This window comes from Lonchura striata, chromosome 1A, assembly GCF_050655825.1.
Source record: "Lonchura striata isolate lonStrDom1 chromosome 1A, ASM5065582v1, whole genome shotgun sequence".
Classification (NCBI taxonomy): Eukaryota; Metazoa; Chordata; class Aves; order Passeriformes; family Estrildidae; genus Lonchura; species Lonchura striata.
The window spans coordinates 59,308,374-59,326,156 of NC_140741.1; the positions used below are offsets into that span (position 1 = coordinate 59,308,374).

Consider the following 17,783-nt stretch of genomic DNA (forward strand, 5'->3'; position numbering starts at 1 on the left):
AGGGCATTTTTTTTTGTTTTTTTTTCTGTCTTGAAAGTATATTTTATGAGGGAAGTTACTGTGCCCTTGAACCATGTATTTCTGTTTATTGACTTCAAAATCATTTAAGGATGTCTAATGCTACAGTAGACATCCACAGTTTTCAGAATCCTGTTTAGGGAATGTATCTGGAGTTTTGCAGGAAGGTATAGTAGATTATGTGTTTGTTTATTCAGTGAACGATGGGGTACAGAAAGAAAAACTTACTAATTCAGAGGGTTTATTAGGTATTTTTAAGGGTCTTTTTAGGGTATTTTTAAAGAAAGCATATGGAGTATGGTTTTCATAACTCGTGTGGCTCGAAGTCCTATTTTCTGTACTGTTAATTGCTTTTTGTTGATCTTCACAGTTGTTAGTTTTGGGTGCAAACAGAGAAAATTAAGCAGAGTAGTACAGTGTAAATTGACTACAGTGTATTGTGTAAATAAGAGATCAAAACTGAAAATTATCTGTCTGCTTTTTTTGTAAATATCAGGGTAATACAAAAGCTGCTGAACGGGCACAATGGTAACTTACTGCAGTGCAGTACATGATTCATACTTGGCATTTTTTTTTCCTTCAGCGTGTTATAATTCAGCGAATTCTGCCTTGCTTGACTTCTGAATTTGTGAATCCGGATATGGTACCCTTTGTCTTGCCTAATGTTCTCTTAATTGCTGAGGAGTGCACCAAAGAGGAATATATCAAGCTCATTCTGCCTGATCTTGGTCCTGTTTTTAAGCAGCAAGAACCAATCCAGGTATGTTAATATTATTCATATTACAATTTTTGTCTGTGGTTTTGTTTTCCCTGAAAATTCTAATTGTTCTATTTTCCTTTTACAGCTTCACACACATTGCCCAGTCTGCTCTGTAGTTGTCCAGGCAGTTAGTCATGATTCATTCAAAATAGTTTTTTCCAGGAAATTCTCAAAGCCTCTACCTCTGCTTGTTTAGATGTGTTCTGAGGGTATATTGCATTTATAGATGAGATGAGATTTGCAAAAAAGGTTTAATTTACCACTTGGTTTTGGTTGATTGTAGAAGATACATTTGTAAGCATTTTAACAGATATCTGGGCAATCTGAGCAGGGTTGTACAGTACAATGTTTGCATATATTCTATCAGTATATGAACCTGGGGTTTTTTGCCTGTAACCAGTTTGCTGACACTGGGATTATGGGGTGGAAAAATTTTAGCTTTGACATTCTCTAAGAAGTACTATTTATTCATATTAAGAGTAGTATTTGTATGAGGACTGTGCAAAAATTGGTGAAATTAATTTCATTTTTATTTGACAGATGTAATGTGTAAGTAAAATATGCTGTTTTCCTTGCTGTTTAAATGTATAAAAATATTAAGACATAGTTGTTACTGTAAAGGAGCAAAAATTTGCATCCTTTTGTCATCACCATGATGATCACCATGAGAAATCTGTTGAAAAGTAGGGCATTGTGATTCCACAGATGAGAGACAGGTATGCATTCCTCTGAGCTCACTCCTGTGTGCCATTATTTTTCTGCAGAGCACTTAAAGGGTGAGGTAAACATAGCAGACCTTTTATTTCTGGGTTTCAGAAAACTGGACCAGAGAATTGTGGAGGCAGGGAAGGGGACATCTGTTTAACTGAGAATACCTCAGGAAATTTGAACTACTAGATGCTGTTTATACTTGGTACTCTGAAGTTTTATGTTAGTTTTTTGTCTTGAAAAAAGTCAATGTTTAACAAACCAGAAGCCAGTGAACATCTCATTTGCGCTGTGTCATCTTGAAAGGTAACTCTGTGTTCTGCTGCCTTTAGCATTAGATTTGTGACACAATCCTTGCTGCAAAAAGTTTGTAGCAAAGTTAGATCTGAAGTATAATGGACACAAAAGCTAGTTTATATTTTGAGAGATGATGGAATCAAAATTCAAACTTGGAGCCAACTCGTGAAGATGTGTCTTTGCAAAGTTTTTCTGTGACTGTCTAGACACTGTGAAATTCTTATGCTGGTGTTTTTAATGCAAAGGACTATATGTCTTATTGAACTATTATTTCTATGGTCTTTTTAGTATGGCAGAGTTTAAATATCTAGGTCATGTTTTCAAAGTTAATATATCAGAATTCTGGAAAAAAATACAGAGGTTCAGAGTGCCAGAGGATGGATTTCCAGGTGTGTGGGAGGATGGATTGAAGGAGAATAGAGATAGTGCTGAAGACAATCTTGCCCCTGAGGAGTTGCAGCTGTACTAATTATCAAAGAGTAGGAGCTGCCCTGCCCTTAATAGGATGGCCCAATAAGGATGGGTTATAAAAGAGTGGCTCAGCTGGTTGAGAGAGAGTTGGAGTCAGTTGGCTCTGCTGCTGTGAGGAGCAAGGGTCAGGTGGTTTTGTTAGGGACTGTAAGGGTCAGTCTGTGCTGCTGGGGACTGAAAGGGTCAGGTGTTTGTATTAGGGACAAGAAGAAGTCAGCCAGCCATGCAGAAGAAAAGGAGTCAGTGTTGTGAGGAGCTGCCTGTGAGAACTCACAGAGAGAAGGTATCAGTCTTACAGTAAGATAATAAACTAACAGTGAACAGTTGGTGGCCCATACAGGGATGAGTTCTGACGTAGGTGTGACAATCTCTGTACAAGGCAGAAATGTCTAGTTTCTGTGTGCTTGTAACCCCTAAAGAAGGGTATTCAGGGAGGATGCCAGTGTTTCTTCCAAACACTCTTTCAAGATGTTACAGATTTGTATGAGGGGCCTGTTGCTTGACTTTAGTAAGATATCCAGATTAGGAAATAAATGCATCATAGGAAAGCTACTCTAGTTCAATATGAAGAAATTTAGCTAGTGTTCTTAATGTCTTTTTGTAAGGGAATTCATAATATGAAAATGTAATATTTAGATAAACTTTTCCTTGGGGTTAGTGTGGAGTAATGTGTGTTGTATGTTAACATCCTAGTTTATTCTGACATAACTTCCAAGACAAACCCTTAATTTGTATCTACAGGATTCCCTAGACAGCATAGGATGTGCTGTAAATTCATTTTCTAATTCACTGCACAGAAGTGTTTCGTGGCAAGTACTGGGCTCTGCATTAATGAATGAAGCGTTATTACTTAGGGTGCAGCTGCTGTTAATTGCAGCAATTAAATGGTGTGTATGCATCTGTGACTGTACCGTCTTGATTTTTACCCAAATAGATAAAAAGTATCAAATAGGATCCTAGAAGCTTAAACCTAGAAACTGTAATTCCACAATATTACATGGTTAGGGTTATTAGAGAAGAACAGGTGTTAAGAGAACATGTAAGTCTTAAAAACTCAAGCTTAAGACAAACATTGTGTATTGAAGAAAACCATGAAATGTAGCTTTAAAATTGGTCCTGTCCATTTCACCCCGATTGTCTCAAATATGGGCCTATTACATCAGAATCACTGTTCATGGAATAAGTGAATGATTTTGTGTGTGTTTGGGAAATTATAAATTTCCAATAAGAAAACACATATTAACTGCACTATAAAAATCTATTTTTCTTCTCTGTAAAGAGAAAGGGGGAATAAATAAAAGGGGGAAATTTGTAATGGGGTCCTTGTACATTTCTCTTTCTACACTTCAATATTTCTGTTTATTTGACATAGAAGCATTGATTGCCATGTATTTTTAGACAAAAACTTAAGTCTTGCTCTAAAATACTTGACTTTTTGCTTTAAATGTGATATTTTAAAATATAATTTATCCATCCAATTTAACCTATTTTCTGAAAGGAGTTCTACCATCAATGGATCCTCACTGTCCCCTCTAGCACCTATCCGAGCTGTGATATGAATCTTATAAGTTACGCAGTGCTGTGTATTTGAGCCTGAGCTGGCCAAGTGTTTTAAAATAGTGTTTATTTAACCTTTAAATGGCTCCTCTTAAACAAGACAGATCCCACTATGCATATATGCTATTCTAGTGGGGTTTTTTAAGTTAATGTGATGTGAATATTTTGAGGTATTTTTAATTTTATGATACACGATTTCCATATTAAATAGACTAAAGGCCTTTTTGTCCATCTAGTAGCCATAATATTGTTTTTATTATGTCCCTATTTTGATTTAAGACACATGGAATACAGGTTGTGTATATGGAGTTGTGATCAAGTGCTTTGAGGACAGAATTTGAGTTACAGTTTTTTGGAAGTTCAGCTTTTGTAACAGTGATGTATGTATAAAAATTTTCTGTGGGTATATTTTAACAAAAGACCATTAAGTGAAACAAGAACTATTTATAAGTTCTTGTAAGTAGAAACTAGAACTCCTTACTGAGTCATTATGATTTATTATTTCAGAAGAATTAGTCTAGAACATGCCTGTTTTGTTTGATTTGTTTTTGCTGTGTTTAAAATGCAATAACATGTTAAAGTGTTTTTTGTCTTCCATGCCTTCAGGCAAGCAACATGGTAAGTGATCACATTTACTGAGTTATAAGAAAACTTCTGAAGTTTTTTGATATGATACACCACACTTTAAATTGTAAATATATCCTTTGCAGTTAAAACTTTTGGCTTCTGAATTGTCTTTCTTTGAATAGATATTGTTAATCTTCCTGCAAAAAATGGATTTGCTTCTAACCAAAACTCCACCAGATGAAATAAAGAACAGCGTTCTACCAATGGTTTATAGAGCCTTGGAGGCACCTTCAATTCAGATCCAGGTATAGTAGTTACAGCCTTTATTTAAAACTTTCTTTTTCCTCTTTCAGCTGACATGCCAACTTTTTGTATACTCATGTGTTTGTTCACTTGAAAAGATAAAACTGTATGATATGCCTGAATGTTGAAAGAGATGAATGCTTTATTAAAGAACATTTGTTTCTGGTAAAGTGTAACTTAGTTCCCTTATTTTCTGGGAAGGTAACCACTTGACCGTTCTAATGCTCTTACCTTAGATTCCTACTAGCCACCATAGCAGAAAGTAGGATATGCATTTCTATTTCACTGCCTGTGCAGCAGAAACCATGCAGGCATGCATGCTTGTACCAGTCTGTGAGAGGTGGCTTATTCTGAGCTCCTGCTGGTGAGAACATTTATGCTGACAGTTACCTCAGGAGACCTGATGTGCTGTAAAATCATATTAATATTCGTTCTGGTGATATTTTATATAGCCATGTTTGGTTTTTTTTTTCCTTCTTCTTAGGCTTTCTCTACCTTTCTAATGTTCCTCTGGGAATATTTTTTAATCATTCAACTGCAATTAACTTCCAGTTACCCAAAAACATTCAGGAGTGAGAGATAAAGAAACTAAATATTTCTCAAAGGTGGTTTTGGATAATCAGATGTGACTTCTGCCTTTGCAAAGCCTTTGTAATATTAGAGACAAAGATTTTTGATTTTTGTTTCTAAGTACCAGTCATGAGTTTATTTCTGCATCAGTACTTTGGTTACTGAGGTGTTTACTTACAGCATATACTTAGTATTACTGTCTTTTTTTTTTTTTTTTTTGAGACTGGGCTGAAATTGTGTGTTTACTTTTTCTCTGTTGCTAAAGTATGGTTTATATTGACATGATATTTTATCATTGAGTCTATCATTGTACTGCAGTATTACTGATAGTACTCACTGAAATTTTCTTGGTTTATGTAGGAGATTGATAGTTTGTTGCAGTAAAAGCTGAGTTTTGTATAAAGGAGCCTTGTGAAAATGCAAGAAATTCTTGCTATTTAAATATTATTAATTTATGAATGCTCTTTTTTTCAGAAATTGTATTTTTGAAGATTCTGTATGCATAACATGATGCTTCATTATTCTAGCTATTTTTAAGTGAGTCTGATATATTAAGGGTAGCTTAGTTGAACATATTTCCTTAAATATTTCCTTAAGAGGAAAGCTTAAGAAGACATTTCAAACTGATATTGAGTTATATTAGTACTAATTTTATAATAAATATGCATGTTTCTTTTTAAACTTATGTGGATTTCTTTTTTAGGAGCTTTGCCTAAACATAATTCCCACATTTGCAAATTTAATAGATTACCCATCAATGAAGAATTCATTAATTCCAAGAATTAAAAATGCATGTTTGCAAACTTCTTCTCTTGCTGTGAGTATCATAGTAACATTCTCCAATGTTCAGAAAATGTTGCAACCTTTAATTACTTTAGGTTTACAGTGTTGTGTCTTTAAAGAAAAGCCAATCATTGTGTTCTGATTTCTTACTGAATTTTTTAAAAACTTCTTAAAAGTGCAGAAGCACTGTTTCTTTGCTCTAACCATTTTTAAATTTGTTAACAAATTACTGTATTAGTAATACTGTGAAAATTACTGAAGTGAGTTCCACTGTGATACATATTGGCAATGTCTGCCATGGAGAAAACTAAGTTTTTGTTAGCATAAAAACAAGCATTTTTCTTTCACGATACAAAAGCATTTTTTAACTTGTCTTGAATTTTTCAGTACAAAGATTTTCTTACAAGTTTTGTAAATTTGTTTTGGTTTGTTTTTTTTTTCTATAAATAAAGTTTGTTTAATTCTTATCATGCTTCACAGGTCCGGGTAAACTCACTAGTGTGTTTGGGCAAGATTTTGGAGTACTTGGATAAATGGTTTGTGCTTGATGATATTTTACCTTTTCTACAACAAATTCCATCAAAGGAACCTGCAGTCCTCATGGGTATTTTAGGTAACTGTTACTTCCAACTTTGTCTTTTGTTCTTTGATACTGTAAATCTGAGAGCTTTCTGTGTTACCATTGAACATGTTTACATAGTGTGTTCCTGAAATACTATTAAAAATTAAAAACTTTCTGTTTCTTAAGTATGTCCCTGTTCAGTTACCTTATGTATGACATTTGGACACTAGTACATATATTTTCGATCCTCGGGGCCTGGTGCAGTTCTGAGTACTCACTGCAGTTCTTGGGCTGTGACACTTACATGGACTGAGTGCTTCACAGAGTCAGAGAGGCTTTTTTTCGGAGGACCATATGAACTATCATCTTTCAGATGCTGGAGCTTTTGACATGTTACTGTTGCCTTCTTTTACCACTCTTGCATAGGAGATGCTATAAATGATGGTAAAATCTGCTGTTCTTTACTGCAGGTTTTGTTAGACTCATTTTGTTGGATATTTAGGCACACAGTTGTGCCTGTGGGCAGAAATGGAACACAGTCTGGGTGAGGTCTCCCAAAATAACTAACAAAATCTAATGGCTTGTTACTTCTGGAAGGGGAAACTCATTCCCATTTGAGCTTTCCTACTGCCATGTAGTGCTTGCCTGTTATAGGATGTGTGGTTTTAGCAAATTGAGTGGACTTAAGGAGTTTAGATGACCAGAGCCACTGCCAAGGAACAGTTGTGACTCCTTGGCCAAGTCTGGAAGACAGTGACTACTTCTCCCTCTGACACCAAAGTAGTGTAGACCAGTTGTAACAGCTCAGCTGCACTGCTAGTAACCCTCATTAAATGCTGTACTAATATGTGATGGCAGCATTATTTTTATTTGCTCAAAAGCAGCAAGAAGGCATCTTATATATACTGATCTGAAACTGCCTGTTTCCTTTAACCCTTCCAGCTTTGACTTTTATTTGCTATCTAAGAATAAGACTCTATTTTTTGCTTTAGTTGTGTTAATTCTGAATTCTACTCAGATGGAGTGAATCCTACTTTGGAAATGATGGGCTGAAATCAGTTTTATGTACTTAGGCTCTCCTTTCTTCCAGAATCACAATACCATCCTTCCCCGTCTTTGTCTTGGTGACAGCTCTGTTTTACTGCCATAGAAAGTGAGGAAAGCTGCTGTGTCTTTTATGCTCATATGTTCAGTGTTTGCCACCAGAACCTGGACTATTTAAGCAGAGGACTCTTCCTGTCAGAAATACCTAAACACAAGAATGTTTAGGCTTGACACTGGGTCTCTCATGCCTGCCAGGATTATTTTCTCAGTGATTTTAAAACAGATAAAGATTATGCATAAGTTCTGTAACAGTCCAAACCTTCTAGCTAACAGTGTCTGTAAAAACAAATCAGAGAGCAGGATGATAGTTAATCCTAGCTACCTGTAGTGTGCCAGGAGAGAGCTCATCCTTAGTTGATGCAGCTTGATTCCTCAAGTGGCAGTGTGTCAGTTTGTGGCAAATGACTTGCACATCGTCTATTCAAAGATGTATATTCTCAGATAATTGGCCAAAACAATACATTCACTAATATCAGGTTTCATAGCTGCAAAGAATTTGGGCATCTTGTTCTGAACTGTAGCAAAGCCTCATGCTGTTTCTTGTGGATCAGTACATAGCCTTTAAGATTCTCTTGGTCGTGTTTGTCCCTGCTTGCACACAGACACAGTGGTTACTCAGATGATCAATACATGTATGAGTGTGCTACTTCGAGTTTGTTCACATTGTTTACCAAACTTATCAATTTCTCCTATTTTGGTCTTCTGTGTTAGGTATTTACAAATGTACATTTACTCACAAGAAGTTGGGAATTACCAAAGAGCAGCTTGCAGGAAAAGTACTGCCCCATCTGATTCCTCTTAGTATTGAGAACAATCTTAATCTCAATCAGGTAGGAACATGACTGTTTTGCATGCTTTTCCTTGACAATTACCAGAGAATAAATTTAATCTGTTGTCATAAAAAAATTCATACATTACTGCATTTCTGTGTCTCTTGTGAAAATAAGCAATAGAAAAATGCTTCCCAATTTTACAGTATTTCTGTGTTTGAAGCTTATTTTTTAGTGTATTTAACTGATCAGGTGTAAAATTTCAAAATCAACACTGTCACCTTCCAAATACCCTGCAAAAGCAGTTAGCTACTAACATAATAAGTATTAAAATAAAATGCTATATTGCTATGAAATACTGGGAAAGGGAATAATAGGTTGGTTTGTTTGCTTGCAAATTAAACTGCTAATACTTGTATGTGGAGGTTTTGTCTGCATTGGCTCTTTTCACTTTTTTAGTGGCATGTATTTTTCCCTGTTTCAGTATGCACTCTGCTTATAATAATCTACCTAATGCATGGTAACGAAGGTGGAATATAAACCATTTAAAAATCTACACTTTATCTTACATTGTGTATTGTAGGTTTTTGAGGTATTACCTGCTAAGTTACACCTATCTGAATTCCATCCCTGCAAAATTCAAACTTATGTATTTTTTTTCCAGTTCAATTCTTTTATTTGTGTTATAAGAGATATGCTCAATAGATTGGAAGCAGAGCATAAAACAAAACTTGAGCAACTCCATGTCATGCAAGAGCAACAGAAGTAAGTGTTAATGTTTTTATTGGAGAAGTAGTCATTTTTTGGCAAATGTTAGAGAACTCTAGCCACAGCAATAAAAAATAAGGTAATTCTAAGTTCAGTAGTTGAGAATTATCTCAGATAAGCACAGTTGTTAGGAGATCTGCTTCTATATGCTAAGCTGTTTTCCTTTAGTTGCTAAGAAATAAACCATATCAGAGAAACATAAACATTGCAGCCTTTTAGAAGGCTGTGATATTTTGAAGTATTTGGAGCTATTTTGTGGGGCCTGATATGAGGTGAGATTTCTGACACAAAATAATTTGGGAAATCCGGGTCACCCTGTTCAAAGGGAGAAATTAAGACCGTGGGAAATTATTAGGAGATGTTTGCTATTTAGCATAGGAACATTTGCCAGTCTCCTGAAGGCATTATATAGAAGTGGTTGCTCTCAATGCAATTGTTTGGTGTTATTTAAATGCAGAAGAATGATCTGTGTTGTTAGATTAGTGTTGTGAATGTGATACAAAGTTGTCTTGTTGTAATATACTCTGTACTATGTAGATCCTTGGACATAGCCAACCAAATGAGTGGGGCTGAAGAGGCAAGATCTAGTGGTACAGGCAATCAAGTAAGTAACAATATGTAACTTACACATAGAATATTGAAATTTAAGATCACTTAGTTGATATTTACATAGTTTAAATTACAGTATTTCAAATAATGAAGGTTTTTTTCTTTGAACTTTAACAGATTGACAAGGTATTCAATAATGGAACTGACCTTCTAACTAGTGGATCTGATAGTAAAGAGAATGAGATGTCATCAATACAGAGAAAGGTGTGCTTTACTTTATTTTGTTTTTTTTTTCCTCCATCTGCCTAATACAAGGCTGATAGGAGAAAAAGTGTGTATGTAAATAGGTACCATATTTAAAGCTTTAGTAGAAAAATTAACTGTTTTTATATATAGCACATTACATTATATAGTCACTTGAGAAGGTCCATGAAAAACATTCAAATCATATCCTCCAATTTCAATGTAAGCCTTTCCTTGAAAATATCTTTGTTTGAAGTAGGCAGCAATTAGGATTGTAAATTTGTGGTAATTTTATTTCTCCTTAATTATAGATTTAAATGAAACTGAAACCTCACCACTGGATATAGATAGGAAACGTAAAATAGGAATCCTTTTGATAAAATGATAAAGAGAAATGAAGATAAAATGTAGAGTTTTAAGTAGTAGCAGACACTAACTTTTACTGTACCTTCCAAAGTTAAGTGAAAGCATTCAATATGTTGTTAAATACAAGAAGTGAAGGAAAAACATAGCAGAAGATAAAATATAAGCAGTAATACAGTAAACATAAGCTTTAAGTATTGTAAAATTCTTTTCGTACTAAGATTTATGGAAATGGCTCCCCAGAATCTATATGCTTTATCATTCCTTCTTCTAATTATCTGAATCCTTGCATTAATTTTACACTAAGGGGGAATGATTTAATTATTTCATCCTTCATTATTAAAAGTGGAGTCAAAATCCTCAAAAGACGCTTGAGCAGTTTTAAAATGAAATTCCCTTTTCAACTCCATGGTCAATTGCATTTCTAGATCAAGTTAGTAACCATATAAAAACAAAAACTGAAGTACACTTTTTCTTATACCAAATATTAAGGAAACAAAGCTAATGTGGTTTTGCTGATATTTATCTTTTATTTGACATCTACCCAAATTTATCTTTATGCTGCTCTTAATACTATATTTGCTTAAAGTACTTTCTAGCAATATGGTAAATATTATAGTATATTTCACCTGCTGACTTTTTATTTTGTGTAAATAATTGTATTGTTTACCACATATTATTGAAACAGTGTTAGTATGAAATAAAAAAATATGAATGTCAGAATAAACATTTTGTGCAACTTACTACTAGTACTTTCCCTTTTAAAGGCCTCACTTACACTGGAAGAGAAGCAAAAGTTAGCTAAAGAACAAGAACAGGCACAGAAACTGAAAAGCCAGCAACCTCTTAAGCCCCAAGCAACTACAATAACACCTCCAGTGAAGCAGGTGAGAGAGAACAAGCAACTGCACTGTTTCCATTGGGGCTCTGATGCTTTTTCAAGGGCTGTGTATGCATTTAGCATTTTTTTTCCTCCTGTGAGTCACTTTTTTTCTCTGGTGGCACACTGGTACAGCTGAGAAGCTATATTAAATTTTCATGTGCCTTTCATTTTCATCATTAGCAATATTTCCACTTTTTAAATTGTTAGAGTTTCCAAGGGTATCATTATTATCAGAAGGTCATTGTACTAGATAAGGAAAAAAACCTTTCTTAGTATGCCCTTTCTCTGAAGAGTTTATTAAGGAAGTATATATAGGATTTGGGAATAGGAATGGGGCATTTAAGCAAACAGTCACAGCAGTGCTTTGTGTGTAGTCTTAGATGTCAAAGCTGCATGACAATTAGTTCTAAGTAGCAAAGAATACAAGTAGTGTAATTTCTCTTGTGTGTTATTACATTTCATGTCCAATTTCATGCAGTGCATTCTAATTTCTGAAAAACTAATACCAGGTCTGCAGGGGTAACAACAAAATACTGTTGCCAGAGTGTATGTACAGGTAAAACATTTAACTTCATTTTATGTGTTCTGCAGACAAAAGATTTGACAGATACCTTGATAGATAATATGTCATCTTTGACCAGCCGTCCTATCAACCAAGCTCAAGTTGCATCTTCAAACAGCTTCTCTTCCATTCCTTCTATGGGTGTTGGAATGGGATTTTCATCGCCCATTGACAACACAAAGAGAAATATGACAAATGGACTAAATACAAGTATGGGGTTTCAGACTGCTGGATTCACCATGGGAGCAGGTCTTGCTACTCAGAATTTCTTCAGTGGTCCAAGTGCAACAGGAGCAAACAAGATGAACATGGTACCACCTGCCAATATGCCAAATTACAGTCCTATGAATGCTGCATCTGCAATCTCTCCACTGACACAACAAAACAGACCCCCAGATATGTCTGCTTTAGATAATCTTTTTGGTCCTCAAAAACCCAAAGTTAGCATGAAGCAGTTGGCTCAACAGAAATCAAGCCAGTGGGTTAATCAGTTTGTGCCACCACCAGGGTCCCCAAATGCGAGCAGTACAGCCTTGGGACCTCAGATGAACATGATAGCACAGCCAGGCTTTGGTATACAGGGTAATCCTTTCTTTTCTCCTCAGAACTTCGCACAACCAGCAAACACAATGACAAACAGCAGCTCAGCTAGCAATGACTTAAAAGATCTTTTTGGGTAAAGTGTTTTGTTTTCTTCCTTCAAAGACTGATGAAATTTGGATCATGGGTAAGCTGATTAACATCTTGTTTTGATTAATAAAAGTATGACTTGGGGAAACTTTCAACCCAGCAAAGTAAAGACTTTTGGGCAAGAAAAAAGGCTGATGTTTCATTCACCTGGTGGAATTCCTGCAGTGGAATTGTGTAAGTGCAAAGTCATCTTACATGCTAAAGATTTCCTGTCTCTTTACCAACATGAGAGTGCTGAAGGTAGGATGTGTATATTAATCGGAAAAATAAGTATTGAAATTATTCAGAGGTGAACTCTGTCAAGTTCAGTGAAATTTCCTACAAAATTTTAAGTTCAGCAAAAATGCTTATGGGATAATGCTGCTATTGGATGCAAACCTGGAGAATTACTCTTGTTGCCTGAATTTATCACAAGCTGTTATTTTGACCTATGACAGTTAGCAAAAGAAAATTCTTACTCTGGCCTAAAAATTTTGGTAGCCAAATTTTATAGATAAAGCACTCTAACCAATAACTGTGGATGAGACTAAGAAGGGAGCATATTCTGACTTTCTTCTCTCATGTAAGCTAATGTAATAAATGTGGTAGTAAATATAACACGATTCATCAGGTATAAGAAGTTGTTCTAAAATTTGATTCAAGTTTGGGACAGAGTAAGAATACTGCTTCAAAGGTCATGCTGGTTTACAATCTCTTTTATAATGCCAGATCCTTGTTACAAGCCCCATAGCAAAAGCAACATACCACTTAAGCAGGATTTTAAAATACATGTGGTGATTTCATCACATTTACTGTATATTCCATTGTTTTAGCTAGTATGATACTGCTTCTAACTGATGTGAAAAAACCCCTGTACTTATGAAACTTCAAAAAATGAATGTAAATGTAAAATTCACATGTTGACTGCCCCAACTGTGTAACGAAACACACATTACTCAGTTACACAGAAATGTCTTGAATTAATTAATCATTTTTGGCTCAATTGAGACAATTATACAATTTGCACAGGGTTTTCTGAAAAAGCAGACTGCCATAAATTGCCTTGATGGAGTGAACTATTTCATTTTACTTTCGGTTTAAATCAAGTCCTTATGAAGGATAGATTGACATGAAGTGATTTCTCAAATATGGTTTTGTAAGCTCTAGAGTATGATAAATACACAGGTATTGCAGATCCTTTTTATTGTATTATTCTAAATTCAATAAAGGTCTCCAGAAATCCAAATAGTAGTTTCTTCTACTTCCAGAAGGTGTATGTTCAGCTTGCCCATGGTGGAATCTCTGCTCTGCCAGATACTACTGTTGAGTTTTAAATTTTGTTTTCCTAAGAATTTCAAGAGCCTTCTTACCTAGTATTTTGAAGACTATAAATGGTTATTTTGAGAAGGAAAGAACTAGTTACCTTTTTTACAGAAAGCCTACCTGCTTTATTTTTCCAAGCTTTTCACTGAAGAAGCTTTTGTTTGCTGCTTAAGAAACCAAAGGGCCTTATTCTGTAAATGACTTGTACTTTGTTATATGTCCACAGTTCTGAGCCATGATAGCATTAAGCATATTTCTTAAAGAATTCTTCATGTATTATAGCTGCTGTGTTAGTCCTATTATTTTAAAATACCTGGGACCAATAAATTTGTGGTCTGGAAAACATTGTGATGCTTATATGCTGTTAATATTCATGGTAAGCATTGTAGGTTATGTTAAAATATCCATGTAGATTTAAGTACTATACTACAACTGTTAAACTATTTAAGTTTATTTATGGTTGCTGGCACTCTACACTCTCAATCATACTTCATATTTTCTTTTATGTCAACCCTTTGAAGCTGTGTTTTCTTAGGGTAACCTAAGGGAAGCCCTTGAAGAATTACTTGAATCTGCATTCCTCTAAATTATTTGAAAATAAGTTTATATTAAAAACATCTAATTGGACTCTACAATGTATTAAATTAATACATCTATGGCAAAGGCAGTCTTAAAGTCAGTGTCCTGATCTGGGGTTTCAGTCGCTGATCTCACTGGACTGGGAGCTTTTCAGAACTGGATTTAGTTTAACCTATTGCAGGGAAAGTGGAAAAAAAATTGATGTGATTTCATATACTGGGCCTCCTAAACTGTGCAGTTTGGGGTATGTGCTTTTGGCATGGGCTATACCAGAACATAATCTATTCTGTAAGAACAAAAAAAAAAAATCCTACAGGTTCAAATTAAAATAAGCTCTTTTATGAAATGGTATTGAAATGTAATTCTGACTTGAGCAATAGAACGTTTTTCCATTTATATTTGAAAGCATAACTTTGATTTCTCTTGTTTGCCGTAATTTTCAGAATGTCCAGAGTAGAAGAACAACAAAGAAAACTAGAAAGGTTTCTTAAAGAAGCTCTAACTAAATCTTCCAGTTATTTAAAAATTTAAGAAAAAAACCAAAAGCAGTGAGCCCAATCCCTTTTCTAGTCCCATAGTTGCTTCTTGCTTAGTCTGTCAGGAAACTCAGTGTGTTTGAAGTTCTTGAATTATTTCTTCTTAACTTAAAGGAAAGAGGACTTGCAAGAGGTAAGTCACAATGGCCATGTGCTACTTGGCTCCTGCTACCATAGTTTTTCTTTAGGAATCCTTGGCCAACTGATCACTTAAAAGTTGTGATTCTGAAGCCATGCAAGAGGCTGGAAGACTTGTTTTGTGGCCGGAATGAATTGTTTGAGAGCAGGAGTTGTGCTTCACATCCAGGTTGGTTTTTGGGAAAGACAGAGGAGAAAGGACAATGTTATAGAATGTGGGTATTCCAAGAGCCCCCTGTGGCTGAACTTGGATGGAAAGTAGTGCTACATCTAGCTTGGCCTGAAGTAGAGGGTCTGCCTAGTCCTCATGTAAAGTAAAGCAGAGAACAGGTTTGAAATTGGTACCTGATTAAGGAACTACAAATGCTGTTAATTAAATAGTAACCTAGTAATAAGTTATTCTTTACAATGCCTTGAGGAAGACAGTAAATTACACTAAATTTCTGCCCTTCATATTCAACCTAATTTAAAGGAAAAAATGTGAAAGCCTGTCATTTTATATCATCAAAGCAGCCACTGTGTACCCACTCTGCTCACCCACTGTGAGCATGTGTTCATTCTGCTGTGGAAATGAGGACAGGGTCTGGGCTGAAGTGTCCAGCCCATCTAGTTTACATTCGTTTGTAAAGGGGAGGTAAAGGAAAGGGCATAAGCTCCTATTCTTTAAGTGATTCATCTATATTTTGTTTTCTACAGAAGAAGTTAAGTGAAAATAGCTGCACATTTTACATCAGTTGTGCTTTGGCTGCTCTGGTGTTTGCTAAATGAACATGACTGCACCAAGACAGCAGTGTTTTCCATATTTGAGCTCTTGGTTCCATTTGGGTTTAAGTATGAAAGTGTCTGAAACATCCTCTCAAAACTCAGTCACAGAAAACAAACTAGTCCTGCTAGAGGGAAGGATTGTATTAAAGAGGCTTGAAAAACCTTCTCTACTTGGGCTAATGGAGAATCTTAAAACTACTGAGTTTCAGATTAGCTTAGAAACCCTTTGTTCTGAATCTTGAGAAAAGCCAGGAATGAAATGGCACAGGTGTCACTGGAGGAGGGAACCAATCTTCTGTTCCTTTTCATCACACAAGTGGTGTAAGGCACAGAACAGCCCTTGGAACTTGCTTCTGCAGGAGAGCAGCAGTACCACTGGAGTCTTTTGAAAGTAAAGGAGTCCACCAATTACTTGGGAGATACGGAGAGGAATTTTACTGGGAGCGTGGTAGATACTAGTTTTTTTTATTAATGAAGATACTATGTTCTCCTCACTGTGAATAAGAAATGTTGTGGGGAAGTTGTGGCCTTACACAGGTGTTGAGTACCCCAAGTAAAAGGGTGAATTTTTGGATGTGTAGGTACACAACATTTCAAGCCTTATTCTTTAAAACTTTCCTTTTCTGTTTTGTCTTTTTAGCAACAACTGGTTCACATTTATGTGGAACCTTAACAAAAACCTTGATTGCCTTTTAAAGTAAGAAAAATGTATGTTGACTTTTGTATTATAACCTCTGTTGTAATGTTATCTGTGTCTGTAGACAGGTAAATGTGATTATATTCTAGGTTATAGGATTTTGAGATTTTTCAGTTCAACTGCACCAAAAAACAGATTAAAGGAGAAGTTAGATTTGAATCAAATTTGATAAAGCTTCCATACAGGCTAAGAATTATATGATACTTGTGTTATCTATTGTAAATAATACATGCTTAGTCTGCCTACATCTGTGTAACTTGAGCAGAAAAGGAAAGTTTTTTAAACATAAGTTTATGAACACTGGATCTTGCATTACAATGAAGTTTTTGGACTTTGGAGTGACCTTTGCTTACTGATTAGGGTTTTTTTTATTTGGGTTGGGTGGGATATTGGTGATTTGTGCCATTTCCAATGAAAGAAGCATAGGGAAAGGGAGTACAGAAAAAAGACCCTGTTGTGTATGTAACCCTTCTTTTTCTTTGTTAAGAGATATGCTGCATTTTATATATTCATTGTGAAATTTTCCTTTGGAAAGCTGTGAGGAAACCTATCTAGGGAATTTCAGATGAGTTAGCTGATTTGCAAGTGAGGTTCTGCCTTGTACATTACCTTCCATTAGATTTTGACTGCTTTTCAAGAAAATTACACAAGGCAGTAAAACCTTGGATTCATACACCAAATGCTCTTGCCTTTCAGGCTTCACCCTTGTATCAACGTAACAAATGAGCCCTGAAGTTGTATTGTCTTCAAGTTCTCTGGAATAGGTCTAACTGCTGTACAGATTTCTGAGATGAAGCTGTAAATCAAAATGTGTTATAGTGAACTCAGGCCTTGTGCAAAATATTTAATACTTGTTTATTTGTCTAATTGTACAGTCTCTGTTACTAGTGGCAGTTTTATGTTCTCATTGTAAAACATTAAAATTCTCATGAGATTTATAGTGATACTGTTGTTGTGTCAGCTGTGATTCATAAATAGAACTGTCATAGCATGGCATTAGTGTATATCTGGTTTATTGGACAGCTTTTCAAAACCAAAATTATTCTTGTATCAACTTTTAGATCAGTTACTTTAAAGCTATGTAAAAGGTACAGTGACAGTTTTGGGAAATACATATCACTTTGTACTCTGAATTAGGTTGCCTATGGAAATAAACAAATTTTCATATTTTCATGTTGGAAGATATTTTTATTGATAATTTTCACTAAATTAACAGTAACTTCTGTAGAAAACTTTTC

At 35.2% G+C, this 17,783-nt stretch overlaps 1 protein-coding gene across 2 annotated transcripts in view; it reads left to right on the forward strand.

The window, feature by feature from the left end:
- The window catches only part of SCYL2 (SCY1 like pseudokinase 2), a 34,221-nt gene extending 16,503 nt beyond the window's left edge, over positions 1–17,718 (forward strand). The window contains exons 9-19 of one of the 2 annotated variants that reach the window (XM_021552901.3): positions 602–778; positions 4,418–4,429; positions 4,561–4,683; positions 5,955–6,068; positions 6,515–6,647; positions 8,412–8,530; positions 9,135–9,235; positions 9,776–9,842; positions 9,965–10,051; positions 11,161–11,280; positions 11,868–17,718. In XM_021552901.3, the coding sequence (XP_021408576.3) occupies positions 602–778; positions 4,418–4,429; positions 4,561–4,683; positions 5,955–6,068; positions 6,515–6,647; positions 8,412–8,530; positions 9,135–9,235; positions 9,776–9,842; positions 9,965–10,051; positions 11,161–11,280; positions 11,868–12,518 (1,704 nt within the window). In that variant the 3' untranslated portion in view covers positions 12,519–17,718. The remainder of the gene's footprint in view (positions 1–601; positions 779–4,417; positions 4,430–4,560; positions 4,684–5,954; positions 6,069–6,514; positions 6,648–8,411; positions 8,531–9,134; positions 9,236–9,775; positions 9,843–9,964; positions 10,052–11,160; positions 11,281–11,867) is intronic. The other variant, XM_021552902.3, reaches the window with a different exon arrangement.
- The last annotated feature ends 65 nt before the right edge of the window (positions 17,719–17,783 follow it).